A 15,829-nucleotide genomic window follows, 5' to 3' on the forward strand; every position below is an offset into this window, starting at 1 on the left:
GAACAAATCAATCATTTTCAAAGGGTATCATCGGATGTGTAACTCCAACCACTCGATCGATGTCTTGACATGAACCTTGAAAAAGGGCATTCCGAGGGCTCTCTGGCAACTGAGGGGTTGAACATCTGATCAAAAGGCAATTGGACGTCAGATTTTCAAATACTGAAAGCAATGATAATCCGAATGGCAGTTGAGTGGGCTGACTCGCATTCGAACTGATGACGAGGTGATACAACGACCTATAGACAAAGTAGACAATTCTGCATCCGGAAGAGGCAGGTTAGATACCGACACTAGTCTTCGCGGTCCGCTACAGAGTAGAAGCTACACAGGTCATAATCTTATCTTGACTTACTGATTAATCAATTTTGATGATCTTGAAAATGGATCCGACAACAAAAAGATGGATATCTGAAATTGTGACAGCAATTACAACGCTTTCTCGGTTCCCCATGCTCTCTTCATCTCTCCATCCCACTGAACTCTCAAATTACCATTAATGCACCCCATCGTAAATATCAGCGCCATCAACGCCAATATGAAGATCCCAAAATTACTTGAAATCGTTCCTTGTCTAACAATTCTATCCAGGTTTCTCGTCCCTTTCCCTTGCACAACCCCCTCATCAGAAACCACGTTGCTTTTATCTTTCCATGGACACTCCATCCTCAAGTCATCCAAGATTTGTGTACTTGTAATCTTTGCCCCACCCAGAACTATAGGTACACCGGTTCCTGGATGCGTTGATGCACCTACAAAATATACACCGTTAATCTCGGGATGTTTAGTTTTGGGGCGAAATGCGAGGACATTAAAGAAAGAATGAGAAAGCCCGAGGATTGATCCTTTATCCAAATTAAAACGCGATTCCCATGATGTAGGCGTGTTCAGTTCTTCATGAACAATCAATGACTCAATCGGCTCGCATTTCGTTCGTGATTCTATCGTTTGTAATATTCTTCGGCGAGTAGACTTTACGATAGACTCCCAGTCTTGTTCTTTTGGAATACCAGCACCAGATGTGGCAGAGCCATCGCCTTGAGGACGATTGGACGTGGCCGAATTGAGAAGGTGGCCAACGGGAACGAGCACTACAATGGAATCTTTACCTGTCGGGGCAGCAGTTGGATCAATTCTCGAGGGTACGTTCACATAGAACGAAGGCTCGTCGGGAATGGACTGCCTATCAAAGATAGAGTCGAATGATTCACGATATTCATCTGCGAGAAATATATTGTGGGTATCAAGTTGAGGGACTTGCTTGGAGAGAGCCCAGTAGAAAGAAATGGAGCTACAAGAGCCCGTTCGTTTTTGTAAAGATTTGGCGTAGGACGTGGATTTGGAGGTCGGGAATAGATTATTGTAGGCATAGACGAGGTCAGCATTAATAACGACGAGATCTGCATTAAGCTTTTTGCCGGAAGATAGAAGAACTCCTGTTGTAGTTTTGCCGTCATGAGACGTTAATACCGAATCAACTGGTGAATTGAGTTGTATATCGACACCTAATCTCTCGCATATGCGGACGAGAGCCTCAACGACAGCATGAAACCCACCTACCGGGTACCAGATGCCTTCAGCAAGTTCCGTATATTGAAGAAGGGAATATGTGCCAGGAGCATCGAATGGAGACATTCCCATATACATACTCCCGAAAGTAAAAACTCGTCGTAGCCTCTCCGTCCAAAAGTACTTTGAAGCTCGAGAATATATACTTTCGAAAGGATGAAGAGCAAAGACGTTGAGAAGGAAGCTAGGCTGCAGCATGTTGAATATCGATGTAAAGTTCTTGTGTAAAACCTCCCGCACGCTCAATTCATAATGTCGATGAGCTTCTCCAAGCCATTGCAGATATCTTTCAAACCCATCCTTTCCTTCCCATTTCTCAATCTCTCGCTTCATTACACTCGCATCTGTACTCAGTTCAAACTTCTCTCCATCTCCAAACCACAAATTGTAATTAGGGTCGCATTTTAGTAGTTCTACCCCTTCATCTTCGAGTGAAGTGTCGAGATCATGAAATGTTTCTTTGAACATCTTTGGTAGAAGTAAAAGGGAAGGCCCTTGATCGAATCGATATCCATCATGATGAATTAAACTGCATCGACCGCCCGTAAAGTTATTCTTTTCGAGTACTGTGACAGAGAAGCCTGCTTTTGCCAATCGTGCTGCCGTTGCAATGCCACCGACTCCGGCACCTATTGTCCAAAAGCATTAGTCCACGAACTACCTACCAGAGTTTGAGATAACGTGCATGGGAAGGGGGGAGGGGGGTAAAACGCAGAGGTAAATTGGATTAGAACTCACCAACTACAATGGCAGTTTTCTTCGTTTCTGCGATCGCCATTACGATTTTCTGGTGACGGAATTGAAATATGTATATGGTACGAAGACCAGTATAACACGAGATTATTCACATGTTGAATGAATAGGTCGTGATTACCTATCCAGGTTCGTAGTACGTACCTAGTACCTGAAATGGGTCGATAAGAGATAATGCTTGGTTTTACTTCGTACATTCCGATAGTTTTAGTGCAAGATCGAAGAGTCATCCAATTTTTGAGTGTGCATCGTCAATTGCCATATTTCCATTCGAAATAGTCCGAGCTCAAACTCCTCGGATACAGGTGCCAAGCCAAATTACTCGATATGTATTCGTAGCATGGAACAAAACATCAACTTGATATATTACATAACAAAACTACAGCACACAAAAAAGACATAAAATAGTCATGTTTATATTGCTGAAATTGCCACGCCGGTGTGTCCGGAGTACAATTATATAAGATTAATGGTATCTCAAAACTTATCAACCTTGCCTCAATGCCTTCCAAGCAACTCCTATGCGCCGCAGTTTCGGTACTGTTGCCCGACCTTTAGTGACTATGTACTCATTCTCTTCTAGGACTCTTCCTATCTCAACATAGCTTTCAACAGCAACTCTCATTGACATTCTGGCATCTTCTGGGATTTGTTCGATAGCAGGGCGAGCCTCCTGATAAATGGCAAACCCCTTTTTTAACAGTCTTCCTCTCAGTTTGTCAATGATTGGCCCGCTAGGATTCTCCACAACGTCCTGATGTTTTATCCCTTCTTCCTCGAGCCAGGAAGTTGGAAGGTAGACTCTTCCAATCTCAGCATCTGTTGCTACATCTCTACAAATGTTGATATACTGTAGAGCGATTCCCATGCGGGCCCCGGCATGAATTAGCTCGTCACGTCTGTGTGATAAGACAACAGCAGAAGTATGATAGAAAACTAGTTCCAAGCACATCTCAGCTACTGTCCCAGCAACTCGTCTGCTATATATCGTAAGATTATGCTCATCTCTGATAGGAGATTCACCGGTATTTCTGTAACAATTTGTTTGATGAAATATTAAATCCGTCTTGAATCCTTCCAGTAACTCGTACAAAGGCTTGGAAGATAGAATGTGAGTTGGTAGAAGGCGAAGTGTCCGATATAAAGATGGTGGAAAGCTATCTTGAATGTATTTATCAATGTCAGAACGGCACAAAGCAGCCACATTGGCCATTTCTTTTGATGCATACACCAGGTCAAGGTAGTGAGTAAGTTTGGCGATCCATTCCCGAGCCTCAGAATCAGTGTTGTTTGGATCATCAACAAGATCATCAGCAACTCTACAAAAAGAGTATCTAATCTAAGTTAGCAAAATTCTAAAGCAAAAGTCAATAAAGTACTGTAAGAAAGCGATACATACAATAGGATCAAGTCAATTCGAAGGCGGCCGTGAAAGACGGAGCTTGCCATATAGAAACTTCTGCTCTTTCGTCTCAATAGCTCCGCAGCCTCTTGAATACCTGCAATTCGAAGGTTATCGTACTTGCATGTGCCTGTTAAAAGTGCACACACCAGCATTTTGGGGGAAGGACATTCGGGAACAGTCGGAAACAATGTAGGAAACGTAAACAAAATAGCCAATGCATGATCAAAAGCGACAAGACCAAATACAATGAGTATGTTGGTTGCGAGAAAAAACACAGCTTCTTCTATGTCAAGTCCATCCCATAAGTGCAAACCTAATTTTGTCCCTGTTTCGATGCTCCACGTGCCCCTTTTCAATGCCAATGTATCAACTATCCATAAATATAAAGTGGATAGAGTAATTGGCAATAGAGTAGTTGTGTAGGGAAGTCTGATCAAGAATGCGTGAGATAGACTCCATAGTAGTAGGGCAAATGGCCCTGCCCAAGCCAGAATCAATCCTAAATACGTTCCTCTGGCATTTTGCACAATGAGGAAGCCTCCTGTTAAGATCAGAGATCCAATGATGAGTTGGCCCGAATTTCGCGCAGATTTCAAAGAAATCGGCAGAGCCAGCGGATCCCAAGGTTTCCGTTTCTTTTCACCCGGACGTTCCCAGCCCCCAAGATAGGTCGAATGAAAGACTGGTTTGCTCAAGAGCAAATAAAGAAGACTAGTATTGTATGTCTGTATTACAAAGAAAAATAGTTCTTCGGCGGGGATCAAGAATAATTTAGGACCAATGATCACATTAGGTGGATATGTCCATATTTTCCGCTCGATGAGATATGAATCCCAAGGAATGGTTGAAACGACAGCAATAGCTATGAGGAATAGAATCTTGTAGATATCTATACGCTGGATGAAAGGTCGATAAATGAATGTCAAGACGATGGCTGGCGGGATATTATATTTGAGATGGCTTGATCATAGTCAGTTTTCCAATCGAAATATAGGGGTTATTAATGTACTAACACTAAGGCATATTCGAAGCCCATTTTGACGCGGGGAAAAGTTAAAATTGATGGTACCCAGATCTGCAGAATATAGACATCTCTATACAAAACCCAAGACTAGAGACTCTATCTAGACTCTAGAGATGGAAAACCGATGAAGTGGTGCAGGGAGACTAAGAGGTAATATGGGATGAGAAGAAATTTCTCACTAATTGGGATTGAATGAGGAGAAGTTGGAACGGAAGTGGCATCCCAGTAAAGCAGGCAAAGCTGGTAAAACGGAAGAAGATTATTAGGTAGGCAGGTAGGTAGGCAGGTAGGTAGTAGAAACCTAGATTTAAGGCTTGGGCATTCCCGCTCACAGTATGTAGGTATGTGTGTGTGGTATTTGCGGTTACGGGAAGCGGCTCATAATGGTTCAATGGCGAGGAGCTTAGTGACCTACCAAGTAAGTAGTATTGCGGTACGTTCCGGTTTATTGATACTATACAATACTATACTATACTACTCTCAACAAAGTAGACTCGAGGTAGACTAATAATAACATCAGTGTTGTTGTTATTAGTCTGTTACGAGTCTAGTCATAATGTTGGCTGAATCATCCCCACGCTAATTGTTTCGAATGTCAGATTTTCTCCTGGCACATCTATCATGATTCATTTGCACCTATCATCAAAACCATACGAGGTAGGTAGGTGTCTACTCGGTAGATAGTAGACAGCCTTGAAAGAATGAATTGATGGGAATTTCGAATCTCAAAAGACACCTGATGAGTACTAGATACCTAGTAGATACCAAAACAGTGTCGAGAAAGTGGTGGCGCGTACCAGAATCCGATCCCTCCAAGGTTGTCAATTACAATGCTCCATGTCGTCATTACTTTTTTTCCGACGCGTATTATGTAATCTCCGATTGATTGTGCCCATCTGGTCTGCAAGGTCCATCTCTTACTTCACTTCTCCATCTCATCATTCATCATTCATCCGAGTTTCCCATCAACAATTCCCATCATTCCTTCCCGAGGCATGTGAGATCTTAGTAAGCTCAGGTAAGCTAAATCCCGATCCCGATTCCCTAGTTCCAAGGTTGGTCGTTCCACCGCATGCTAGTCACAGGTTGTCGTCATACCTCGCATTTTCCTTCTCCTCACCACTCTACACTCTTCCTTGGTAGTGTCCTTGATCAAGTACCGCTCCATTCTCTGCTTTTCATTTGTCAAGGGGCGAGGCGCATCAAGACCAAGGAACAATGCTTTTCATACAATATTCCTACTCGCACTGAAGCTCCCTCCTAAATACTTTCCCTCAAGAAGGCAAGGGCACAAAGAACTTCCATGAGAGAACCATATGTAGGTATTTTCTAAATCTCCACTAATCGCCAACATAATACCACACCTGTCTTGGGGAAATAATTCACAAATTTCACCTTGTCTACTACGCATTACCTATCAAGATCACACTCATGCCAACTAATCATCGCCGTTACCAAATCACTTCTTTATCCATATGTTCATGTTAAGGAAATCTCAATTGCAGCATTTCCTTGACTCTTCTGTTCATGACGTTCGTCAATGAGAAAAAGAACGCGGCTAGGAAACAACATCCATATCTCCATGGAAACTTTGCACCTATACATCGCACACAACCTTTGACACCCTGTATCTACACTGGCGTTATACCAAAGGAGCTGGCAGGCGGGGAATATGTGCGCAATGGAGGAAATCCAGTGACAAATGAAGAATTGGGTAGGGATGCACATTGGTTCGATGGTGATGGAATGCTCAGTGGTGTAGCATTTCAAAGAGCGGAAGATGGTAGTGCACACCCGTATTTCGTCAATCAATACATCCTTACCGATGCATACCTCTCGAGCATCTCAACGCCATCCCTCCGCTTACCTATTCTTCCGAGCATAGCTACGCTCGTCAATCCCGCCTCAACCCTTCTCACAATCATTCTGCGAATATTCCGAACCATTTTCCTTGTCATCCTCTCCAACCTACCTGGATCTGCAAAGGCAATCAAAAAGATCAGCGTAGCAAATACCAGTGTACTATACCATGATGGTAGAGCCTTAGCAACATGCGAGAGTGGACCGCCGATGCGCATTTCCTTACCAGGCTTAGAGACTGTCGGCTGGTACGATGGTATTCGAGCAGAAGGAGAGCCGATCACAGACTCAAAATCTGGCGAAGTCTTTGGTGGAAGTGGGCTCATTGGTTTCATGAAGGAGTGGACAACAGCACATCCTAGAATCGATCCTATCACGAACGAACTTATACTTTTTCATTCTACATTTATTGCACCTTTTGTACATTATTCTATTATACCCAGTACACATCATAATAATTCTCCTAATAAGCTCCCACGACTCGTCAACGCTACTGTTCCTGGAGTCAAATCCGCAAAGATGATGCATGATTTTGGTGTCTCCCTTAGTCATACCATAATCATGGATCTCCCTCTTTCACTTGATCCCATGAATCTTGCCCGTAACGAACCTGTGGTCTCATATGACCCATCCGGAATTTCCAGGTTTGGTGTTTTTCCAAGATGGAAACCTGAACATATTCGATGGTTTGAAACGAATGCCTGCTGCATCTTTCATACTGCTAATAGCTGGGACGAAACTACCACCAATACATCTACCAAAAGCGAGGAAACAATATCAGTTAATATGCTAGCCTGCCGCTTGACAAGTGCTTCACTAGTCTTTAGCGCAGGTGATGTTGCAGCTCCTATCCCGAAAGACAACCCAATGACTGCTCCAATCGAAGAAGAACAATGTCGATTATACTATTATCGTTTTCCACTCATCGATACGGAGAATGGTATAAGCCATCAATTTGCTCTCTCATCGATACCGTTCGAATTTCCTTCAATACGCGAATCTTTATCCATGACTGAAGCACAGTATGTTTACGGCTGCTCGGTATCGGATGGCACATTTGGAGCTGCTCTTGGCCGTGCTGTCAAAATCGATTCACTCGTCAAAGTGGATGTCCTCGCGTTAATCGCTCGTGGAAAAGAGACAAATCAAACCCCCATCACAGGCTGTGTTGATATGCGAACGGTCACTGAAATTCTTGCTTCGAACGATCCAAATGATCCTATAAAAATCTTTAAACTGCCACCAGGTTTCTACGCCCAAGAGTCAAGGTTTGTACCACGAGAAAACGGCAGGACAGAAGATGACGGCTGGTTACTTTCTTATGTCTTTGATGAAGCTCAACTTGATGAGCATAATGTTGCAGGCCCTCAAGCAAAAAGTGAACTCTGGGTTATCGATGCGAGGAATATGAAAACCGTTGTATGTAAAATACACCTTCCACAACGAGTTCCGTACGGATTACATGGAGCTTGGTTCAGTGAGAAGGAAATTGAGAACCAACGACCAATAGAAACTATTCGACATCTTCCCTTGAAGAAGAAGAATGTTGGTCACGAGAGCATATGGATGCATTCGTGGATGTCGATACGGATGTGGCTTTTGGAGAAGATTGGATGATGGTTATGATGGTTCATGATGAAGTTATTCTGTATCAATGCTTTATATACCCTTGAATGTCAATCTTGGATGCCGTATAATTGATGATCTTTGTGTTGAATCAAAATCTGCCCAGATATTCTTTCGGATCAAAGTAAATAATAGTGTTCAAAACACCACACATCCATCTCTACACGTATTCGTCCAACACAATTTACCTGTGTAGACTCGAATGCTTCATCTCATTAACTTGTAAATCTAGATCCATCGATACCTACCTAGGTACTTAAACATGAAACGTGATGTTTCCATAGTGGATCTTCGGATATTTGTGCTGCTTTTAGATTAAATGTCCGAAACATGTGATGAAAATGAATGTGAGATGAATATGAGAGGGAGGTAGAGAGGGAGGTAGAGAGGGAGGTAGAGAGGGAGGTAGAGAGGGAGGTGGAAAAGCAAAAGCGGCGGGGAATGTTTCGGGAGGATGTCACTGTTGTGGTTGTTTTTAGGTAGGGAGGGAGGTTGATAGGGAGGGATGGAGGGGAGCACGGGGAGGTATCTAGAGAAGGGAAGGGAAGGCAAGGCAAGCGGGGATTTGTTTTAGGTTAGATTTGTTTATGCGTTTGGTTGAGTTGGTTAAGTTGGATGAGTTGGATGAGTTGGATGAGTTGGATGAGTTGGTTGAGTTGGTTGAGTTGGTTGAGTTGGATGGTGTGAGAAGTGTGGTTACCTAGGTAGGTAGAGGATTTGAGGATTTGAGGATTTGAGGATCTGGGGATGGATGTTGGATATTGGATGGATGAAGAGGGTGATTTGGTTCGTCGTGGAGTAGGTAGGTATCTAAAGTGGGAGGTGGTTAGGTGTCTAGGTAGGTGTCTAGGTAGGTATTAGGTAGGGCATAGAAGATGAAGATCTTTTCTTATTCCTCTTTCCAAAATGAATTCAATTGAATTAAGCTTATTTTATGGTTTGGAATTGTATGGTTATTTTCTTAGGTAATGGGATAGATATTGGAGATGTTGTGTCTGATTCAATCTCTTACCTATTTGTTTTGTTGCGTCCTCATATAAAATGAGGTCTTCTCCTATTAATAATCGAATAATCGAATGTTCAAATTCTACAACCCAAAGTCGTTGCTTTTATCCATGCTCATAATAATCTCTTTCACGAAGAAATGTCCTTTTTATTATAGAGTACCTACCTACCTACCATAAACACAATACGAGCTTGTTGGTTTTTAACCTTCGTGTCCGTTTCATCTGAAATGCATCAAATTTCCCCACACTCACCACTGTGGTCTAGTTCTTCGTTCCTTTTCAAGGGGCTGTTCGCCTTATCCGCTCGGGAAATCAAAATATATTAATGAATTAATTCGTTTGGAAACATCACGGAACTTTTGTCCACTTGCTTGCTTGTTTGCTTGCTTGCTTGTATGGTGTGATAATCTTAGTAGATCACGGCAGGCATTGATGGGTTGGATGGGGCCCAGCGGTAATTGGCTTGGAGGTGTTCGTTCAATCTTCAAATAAAGATGAAATATAATCGCTCTCATTCGTGATGTGAATACTTTCCTTTCTCCATCAACCCACCTTCTTTTCTCGTCTTGTCTATTCTAGATCTTTTTTTCCTGGAGAACAAAGTTCTTCATCGTCGGTCTTTACTACAAAAATATAGATATCCATGCAATTATGCGTTCCACACTCTTTTATTCCGTGCTTGCCAGTGGCATCACTTCTGCTCTTGGAGATGCGAGCATCTCCACTTTCCCAAACTCTCTCGCTTTAGCTGCGAACTTTGATCCCATCAAGTCGGCCTACTGGACAGGTCTTCCTCACCATCGTCGAACTCCCTTTTCCGTTTCGCCAGATGGAAACTCGGCCTATCTTGCCTACCTCGATAGTACCTATGCGAAGGTATACGTGCAACAAGTTTCCCTCACCGATTTCAGCGCCGTCGGCGAGGCCGTTGCGATTACCGCTTATGAAGCTACCGGATTGGTGGCGCAAAATGATGGGTTTGCCTTGATGGCAACAGTCAATGCGACGGGGACTACTGATCTTCCTACAGATGGATCACCTATCGTGTCGATCATTAGATATACCAATGGTACAAAGACGTGGGAGACGGCGTTGAATGGTCCAGGAGTTCATCCTTTGGAAATGTTGACTTCGACTCCGGATGCTAATGGTGATCTCGTTTATTCCGCTACTGCTGGTCTTTATGCTGGATACTTCGTCGTGGAGGGTATGTATATTATTCTTCCTCCTTGTGATGAGCTGCAAGTTTGACAGATATTTGTAGCCTATACTACCGATTATGCTGGTCATTTCGGTGATTCCATCCAATACGTCAATGACGATGGTGTTCTCCAAACTATCTCCGGTGCAAGCAGCAGTTTCGGTTGCTCCCACAACACCGGTATTGGTATCGAAGCTGCAGATGCCGCTCCCTTTGCCAGTGTCTGTGCCGAAGATCAAGGCGATATCTGGTTGAACACCGAAACGCAATATATGTCTGGTCAAAAGATTGCCAACGAGAACACCACCAATGGTGTCAGTGGTGAACCCATGGGCGGTATGTCCGGATCCTACTCTAACTTGGCCTCGATCCCAGGCTCCGATGGATATATCTTCGCATGGCAATCACGCGGCGCTCTCGATCTTACCCTGAATGATTGGATGGGAACCGGGTATACGCAATGCTCACCCAGGTGGCTCAACCACAACGTCGCCATCTCCGTCATGACAGATAAGAAAACCCTCGCCGCCGCCGAAGCCTCTTCCACCGTGGGCGCCGCAGAAGGCGACACCCAAGTCACCTGGATCACCTATTCCTCCACCGACGATCACCAAAACGTCCACATCGCCGCCGTCAACTCCCAATACTCCATCGTCACCTACGAAACCCTCACTTCCCCAGACTGTCAACCAGTCCCCATGGGTTGCTCAGGTACATACGCCGGTACCTCTTTCCAAGTCATCGACAACACGGGCGCAAAGGTTGGATCTGCCGTCGTCTCCACCGAAGCCTTTGTCAGTGGTGATATCGTCACTATCGGTACCGATAAGGTTTGCTGGCCGTATGTCGATATGACATGGGATTTGAGCACGGAAAAGAGCAGCGGAACTCCAGTCTCGAAAATGTCTTTCGCTTGTGCTACTTTGAGCGGTAACTCGACTACCACTGCTTCTTCTTCTGGTTCGGTCGTTGCTAGCTCCGCTGCTGCTACCATCGCCGCTAGCTCTAGCTCTAGCCCAGCCGCTGCAGTCGTAGCATCTACTTCCTCCGCAAACATCGCTATCGTTTCCTCCCCCGCCTCCTCCTCCTCGGCATCGCCATCCATCGGGCTCTCCGTCTCCTCAGCCGCCGGTCTCGAAATCTCTAGCTCCGCTCCCGCTTCAGCGTCTGCGTCCCTCGTCGCACCAGTTTCCTCGGCAGCAGCGATTGCTACCCCCGTTCCTGCGAGCACCACTCTCGCTACCAAAACGAGAAGCAAGCACACGAAATCTGCGCATACGAAAGTAGCTACTTCGTCGGTGGGTGCGTCTGCGGCGTCGACTTCTACGGCGAGTGGAGAGTCTGCGGGGGAGGTGAGTGGTGTTGTTTCGGTGGATGCGGATGAGTGTGAGGGGGAGGAGGAGGAGGAGTATTAGATTGGAGGGGGGTTGAGGATGGATGATGGTTGGATAAGGAATGGGGAGATATAGTTGAAGTAAAGATGAAGTTAAGATGAAGCGAGGGAAGGAAGAAAGGAAGGGCTAAGGTGGAAATTTATGTTTATATTCTTGTATATATACTACTTGGTTACGATGGGAAATATGCTTAGGTGTTTGTTATACGATATCGATATTTACATCTACATGTGTATGTGTTTGTGTGTATGTGTTTGTGTGTGTGTGTATCCGCTTTATATGATATGAATCTATCCTATATGCAAATATGTTATGTAATGCAATTTGACGTGTAAATAAACTCATGTCTAATGAAAAGAAAAATCTCACATCCTGAAATAATCTATATTCTCATTCCGAGTATCCTATGAAATGGATAGAGGATTGGAGTGGAGTGGAGTGGATTGGAGTTTAGAATTGTTTTTCTTCTTCTTCTTCTTCTTCTTCTTCTTCTTCTTCTTCTTCTTCTTCTTCTTCTTCTTCTTCTTCTTCTTCTTCTTCTTCTTAGAAGATGAGAGGATATCACAGAGGAGAATAGTCGAGAGGAATAAAGAGGAAGATGGAGAGAGAGAGAGCAAAAGAAAAGAACTCCAATAGAGTAGGTAGGTATACAGATCTCGGAATGCGAAAGCTGAGACGAGGCTAGAAAGAGTTGTTCGGGGATGATTAATTAATTCAATTTGATTCTTAGGGATGTATTGTTTATATGATTCTCCTGAATCTGAGGATTATATAGGTATATATGCGCGCACATAACTACGTCTTCGACTTGACATTCTGGGACCTTCTTTTTTGTGTGAGCAAAAGTTGTGTGTTATATGGTGTTTTTGGAAAATTTTAAAGGAGATGAATTGGCATTCACGTCGAATGGGATTGGGGGGTGTGTGTATGTGTATATGTATGTATTTGTATATGTACATGTGTGTATACGTATACGTATTTGAATGGAGAACTAAGATAATACCAGTATCCCTATACGATTTAAATGACATAGTAACTAATATATAAACAGCAAGAAACTTCTCTCAAAAGTATGGGATGTAGGAATCGGAAAATGACTTATCTTACTATATGTATCTTCACAACATCAGTCCACTGCACCACTGTATTATTATTGAAAATTTGATAGAGCCTCTTTTGAGAAGATATAATTTTACTACGAATGCGAAATTCTAATCACTAGAAATAGAATTTCGTATACTGGTTGATCATTGAATGAATCGCATTTGTATTGTCATGCTTGGTCGTTCTTGAATATATATATATATATACATATATACATACACATACAGACATATCAACAGACCTCTCAAGAATGAACCAAATCACCGTACTATATCAAGTTGTAACGAGAAAAAAGACACCTTACATTTAAATTCCAGTAGGCACCCTCCTTCCCTTCTCGCAAATACCAATGATCAAGAGGAGAGAAAGATAGATTACCTATCCATCCATCATTATTTTTGCGCCTTCCCACCAATACCTACCTACCTACCAAAAGAAACAATATAGATACACCCGCATCATCCCAGCCATGCGTACCATAAAAACCATTCCAAATCTGCCTTCGGTGTCCTAGCACATTTCTTCACTCCTCACCTCCTCACTTCCCATTCATCTCCCATTCATCTCCCATTCACCTCTCCACTCCATCGCCCGCGCCTTCCGCCCGAATCCACAGCCCGAGGATATCTATGAAACGAAGAGAACGCCATGATCCTATCCTATCTCCTAGCTTCGTGATTAGTCTCTTTTTTGAGGGGACGGTGGAGATTACCATTACCATTGCCGTTGCTCCTGGATGGATGTGAGGGGTTAGTATATTATAGTAGGTAGATGTTGAATGGAGTAAGTTAACTATATGATTTATTATTATTTATTTTCATGTGTGGGATTATAAGATAGGTATGGTAATGCGATTGATTAGTTTGATATTGAAGAGTTTGAGAGTTGTGTATGTTTGTATGTATGTACCGAAGCTTGGATATGTACTGTGTGCAGATAGGTAGGTGGTGTGTAGATCTTAGCTAAGATTTCAAGACCGAAATTGTACGCGATTCATTTGGGGAGTGAGGTGGAAGAAGGGTTGGTTTAGTTTTTGGATTTTAATTTTGTAGGGAAGAATACATAGCTACGGTATGGAGTATTGATTGATTTCAATCCATATTTTATTTCATGGAAGAGTGAAAATTGATGATGGAAAATAATTCCCTATATAGATAGGTACCTATTATAAATATACCTATCTATCTACCTTCCTATATCAAACATAAAAAAGTAAACAAACTCTCCTCTCCTCTCTTCCTTTCCCCAACACCACAACTACAACCACAACCACAACCTCAGCAAAACGCCCAAATCCAACCCTCAAACCTTATGAAATGGCCACGTAGTACTCCGTGTATGCATATCCCCTCCCATGTTTAGATCCGACCAGACTGGCGGGCTCTTCATCCAGCAAGTCACATAATATCTGCAAAGGTACTCTACATACCTAGGCATATCAACTTCCGGATGCAGAGACACCGACAGGTGTTGTTATCGATATTATTGTGGAGTCGAGTGGTATTCGGCTGCCGAGACTCGAGAGCTGAGATGCGATGGGGGATTGTACAGGCTTTCTCCAGAGCCAAGGAGAGGTAGGTCCTTGGGGGTGGGTGGTATAGACTCTAGAGATTCTTGGGCTGGGAAGATAGTAAGGGTTTGATGGCTTTTGAATTCTTGGAATTCTACGAAATCTCTTTGTAGGTAGGTACTCGTAGATGAATATTCATGAGATATCACATGATAATTCACGTGTTAGTAACTTGTTGCTATAAACACCTGGACACACCAAGGTACCTAGACAGTACATCCATCCTATCAGATTGAAAATTTGGAATGTCACCACCCCCCGAGCCCCTATCGTAGAAAATCTGGAGATATGTCCGGATGAAAAGCCCAAAGCAAAACGAAAAACGCGGAAAAGGATTCCGAGCATTCAAACTATTCCTCTTTTGATACCGAGATTTCCGTGATTCTAATTGTCACTTCATGCTATGCACATTCTTCATGATTAGTAGTACGGAGTATGTATGTTGTCTTTGTTCTTTCTCATTCTTCTCTTCTTCATTCCAGAAAATCATGATATCGTATCGTATGGCACTTCAAGTATCCCACGTCAAGAATTCGGTACTTGAAGATTCTTTGTTTCAAACCCCAAAATGCCATCATATCTTCATACTTCTTGAAACCATTTTTCCATTGATCCGCAAACGTTCTATTCTTCACAAATGGATACTACGGAGGTAGATATGGTATGTACGTCAAAGCGTTCAAAAACATAGAAACCTATACCTGGGCATGAGAGTGGTGGCTTACTTTAAACTTTGGCAAGAACAAAAGGTATTTGTGTACCGGTAACGTTTTTATGTCTTGAAAAGAAATGTTCATCGCGTGAACTGGTCCAACTAACTTTCGATGCTGTAAATGCTTGGTGTACCTAGGTATAAGCTTTTCTCCTCGTATTGGCGCGGTAAAGGTAAGCTAGTCTGCACTCTGCACTCCGTACATGCTACAGTACTAGCTGTGTATCCCCTTGTCCCCCATTCGATGCTTGTTACCAGGGTATTTGCATTTCTTCCATGGGGTGTAAGCATACGTTGAGATTCGCTATTCGATGGAATGGGGTGCATACTGGAAGACGAGCCTCCGGTGCACTCGCGTTGGTCCATTCGACCCTTTTACAATTAAAAGTATTAGAAGGGTCGGGAATCCTCCACACGAGTTGGTTGGGATGAGGTTGAAATCGCGATTATATGCATGTTTTAGATGTGAGTCAGTCACCTTTCTATTCTTTTCGCTGTGCAACTCCCGTGTTTTTTTCTCTCTCTCTGTTCTTTGGTGATCCTACGCACGAATGGGTGTACCTTTCCGGGAATCCACCCACTAGTTTTGTTGAATAGATTGGAT

General features: G+C 43.2%; 4 protein-coding genes across 4 annotated transcripts; 2 read left to right on the plus strand and 2 right to left on the minus strand.

Moving 5' to 3' along the window:
• Window positions 1-429: 429 nt before the first annotated feature.
• EAF02_000261 (uncharacterized protein) lies at window positions 430-2,347 on the minus strand (the record flags this gene model as incomplete). Its single annotated transcript, XM_038896309.1, has 2 exons — window positions 430-2,198; window positions 2,308-2,347. The coding sequence occupies 2 exons, from the start codon at window positions 2,345-2,347 to the stop codon at window positions 430-432; spliced, it is 1,809 nt and encodes a 602-aa protein (XP_038763168.1).
• A 462-nt stretch (window positions 2,348-2,809) lies between these two features.
• EAF02_000262 (uncharacterized protein) lies at window positions 2,810-4,763 on the minus strand (the record flags this gene model as incomplete). The annotated part of the gene is made up of 3 exons (XM_038896310.1): window positions 2,810-3,656; window positions 3,722-4,687; window positions 4,741-4,763. 3 exons carry the CDS (start codon window positions 4,761-4,763, stop codon window positions 2,810-2,812), a joined length of 1,836 nt encoding a protein of 611 aa, XP_038763169.1.
• Window positions 4,764-6,278: 1,515 nt separating this feature from the next.
• Window positions 6,279-8,228, plus strand: EAF02_000263 (uncharacterized protein; the record flags this gene model as incomplete). Its single annotated transcript, XM_038896311.1, has 1 exon — window positions 6,279-8,228. One exon carries the CDS (start codon window positions 6,279-6,281, stop codon window positions 8,226-8,228), a length of 1,950 nt encoding a protein of 649 aa, XP_038763170.1.
• A 1,567-nt stretch (window positions 8,229-9,795) lies between these two features.
• Window positions 9,796-12,055, plus strand: EAF02_000264 (uncharacterized protein). Its single transcript, XM_038896312.1, has 2 exons — window positions 9,796-10,451; window positions 10,509-12,055. The coding sequence occupies exons 1-2, from the start codon at window positions 9,896-9,898 to the stop codon at window positions 11,858-11,860; spliced, it is 1,908 nt and encodes a 635-aa protein (XP_038763171.1). The 5' UTR covers window positions 9,796-9,895; the 3' UTR covers window positions 11,861-12,055.
• The last annotated feature ends 3,774 nt before the right edge of the window (window positions 12,056-15,829 follow it).

This window comes from Botrytis sinoallii, assembly GCF_014898435.1.
Source record: "Botrytis sinoallii strain Bc 23 chromosome Unknown BSIN_001, whole genome shotgun sequence".
Classification (NCBI taxonomy): Eukaryota; Fungi; Ascomycota; class Leotiomycetes; order Helotiales; family Sclerotiniaceae; genus Botrytis; species Botrytis sinoallii.

What these genes read in the sequence shown, in the direction of transcription:
- EAF02_000264 (XM_038896312.1), top strand. Translation starts at nt 9,896, where the DNA reads ATGCGTTCCACACTCTTTTATTCCGTGCTTGCCAGTGGCATCACTTCT. An exon ending in TGGATACTTCGTCGTGGAGG is followed by an intron (nt 10,452 to 10,508) that starts GTATGTATATTA and finishes AGATATTTGTAG; the next exon opens with CCTATACTACCGATTATGCT.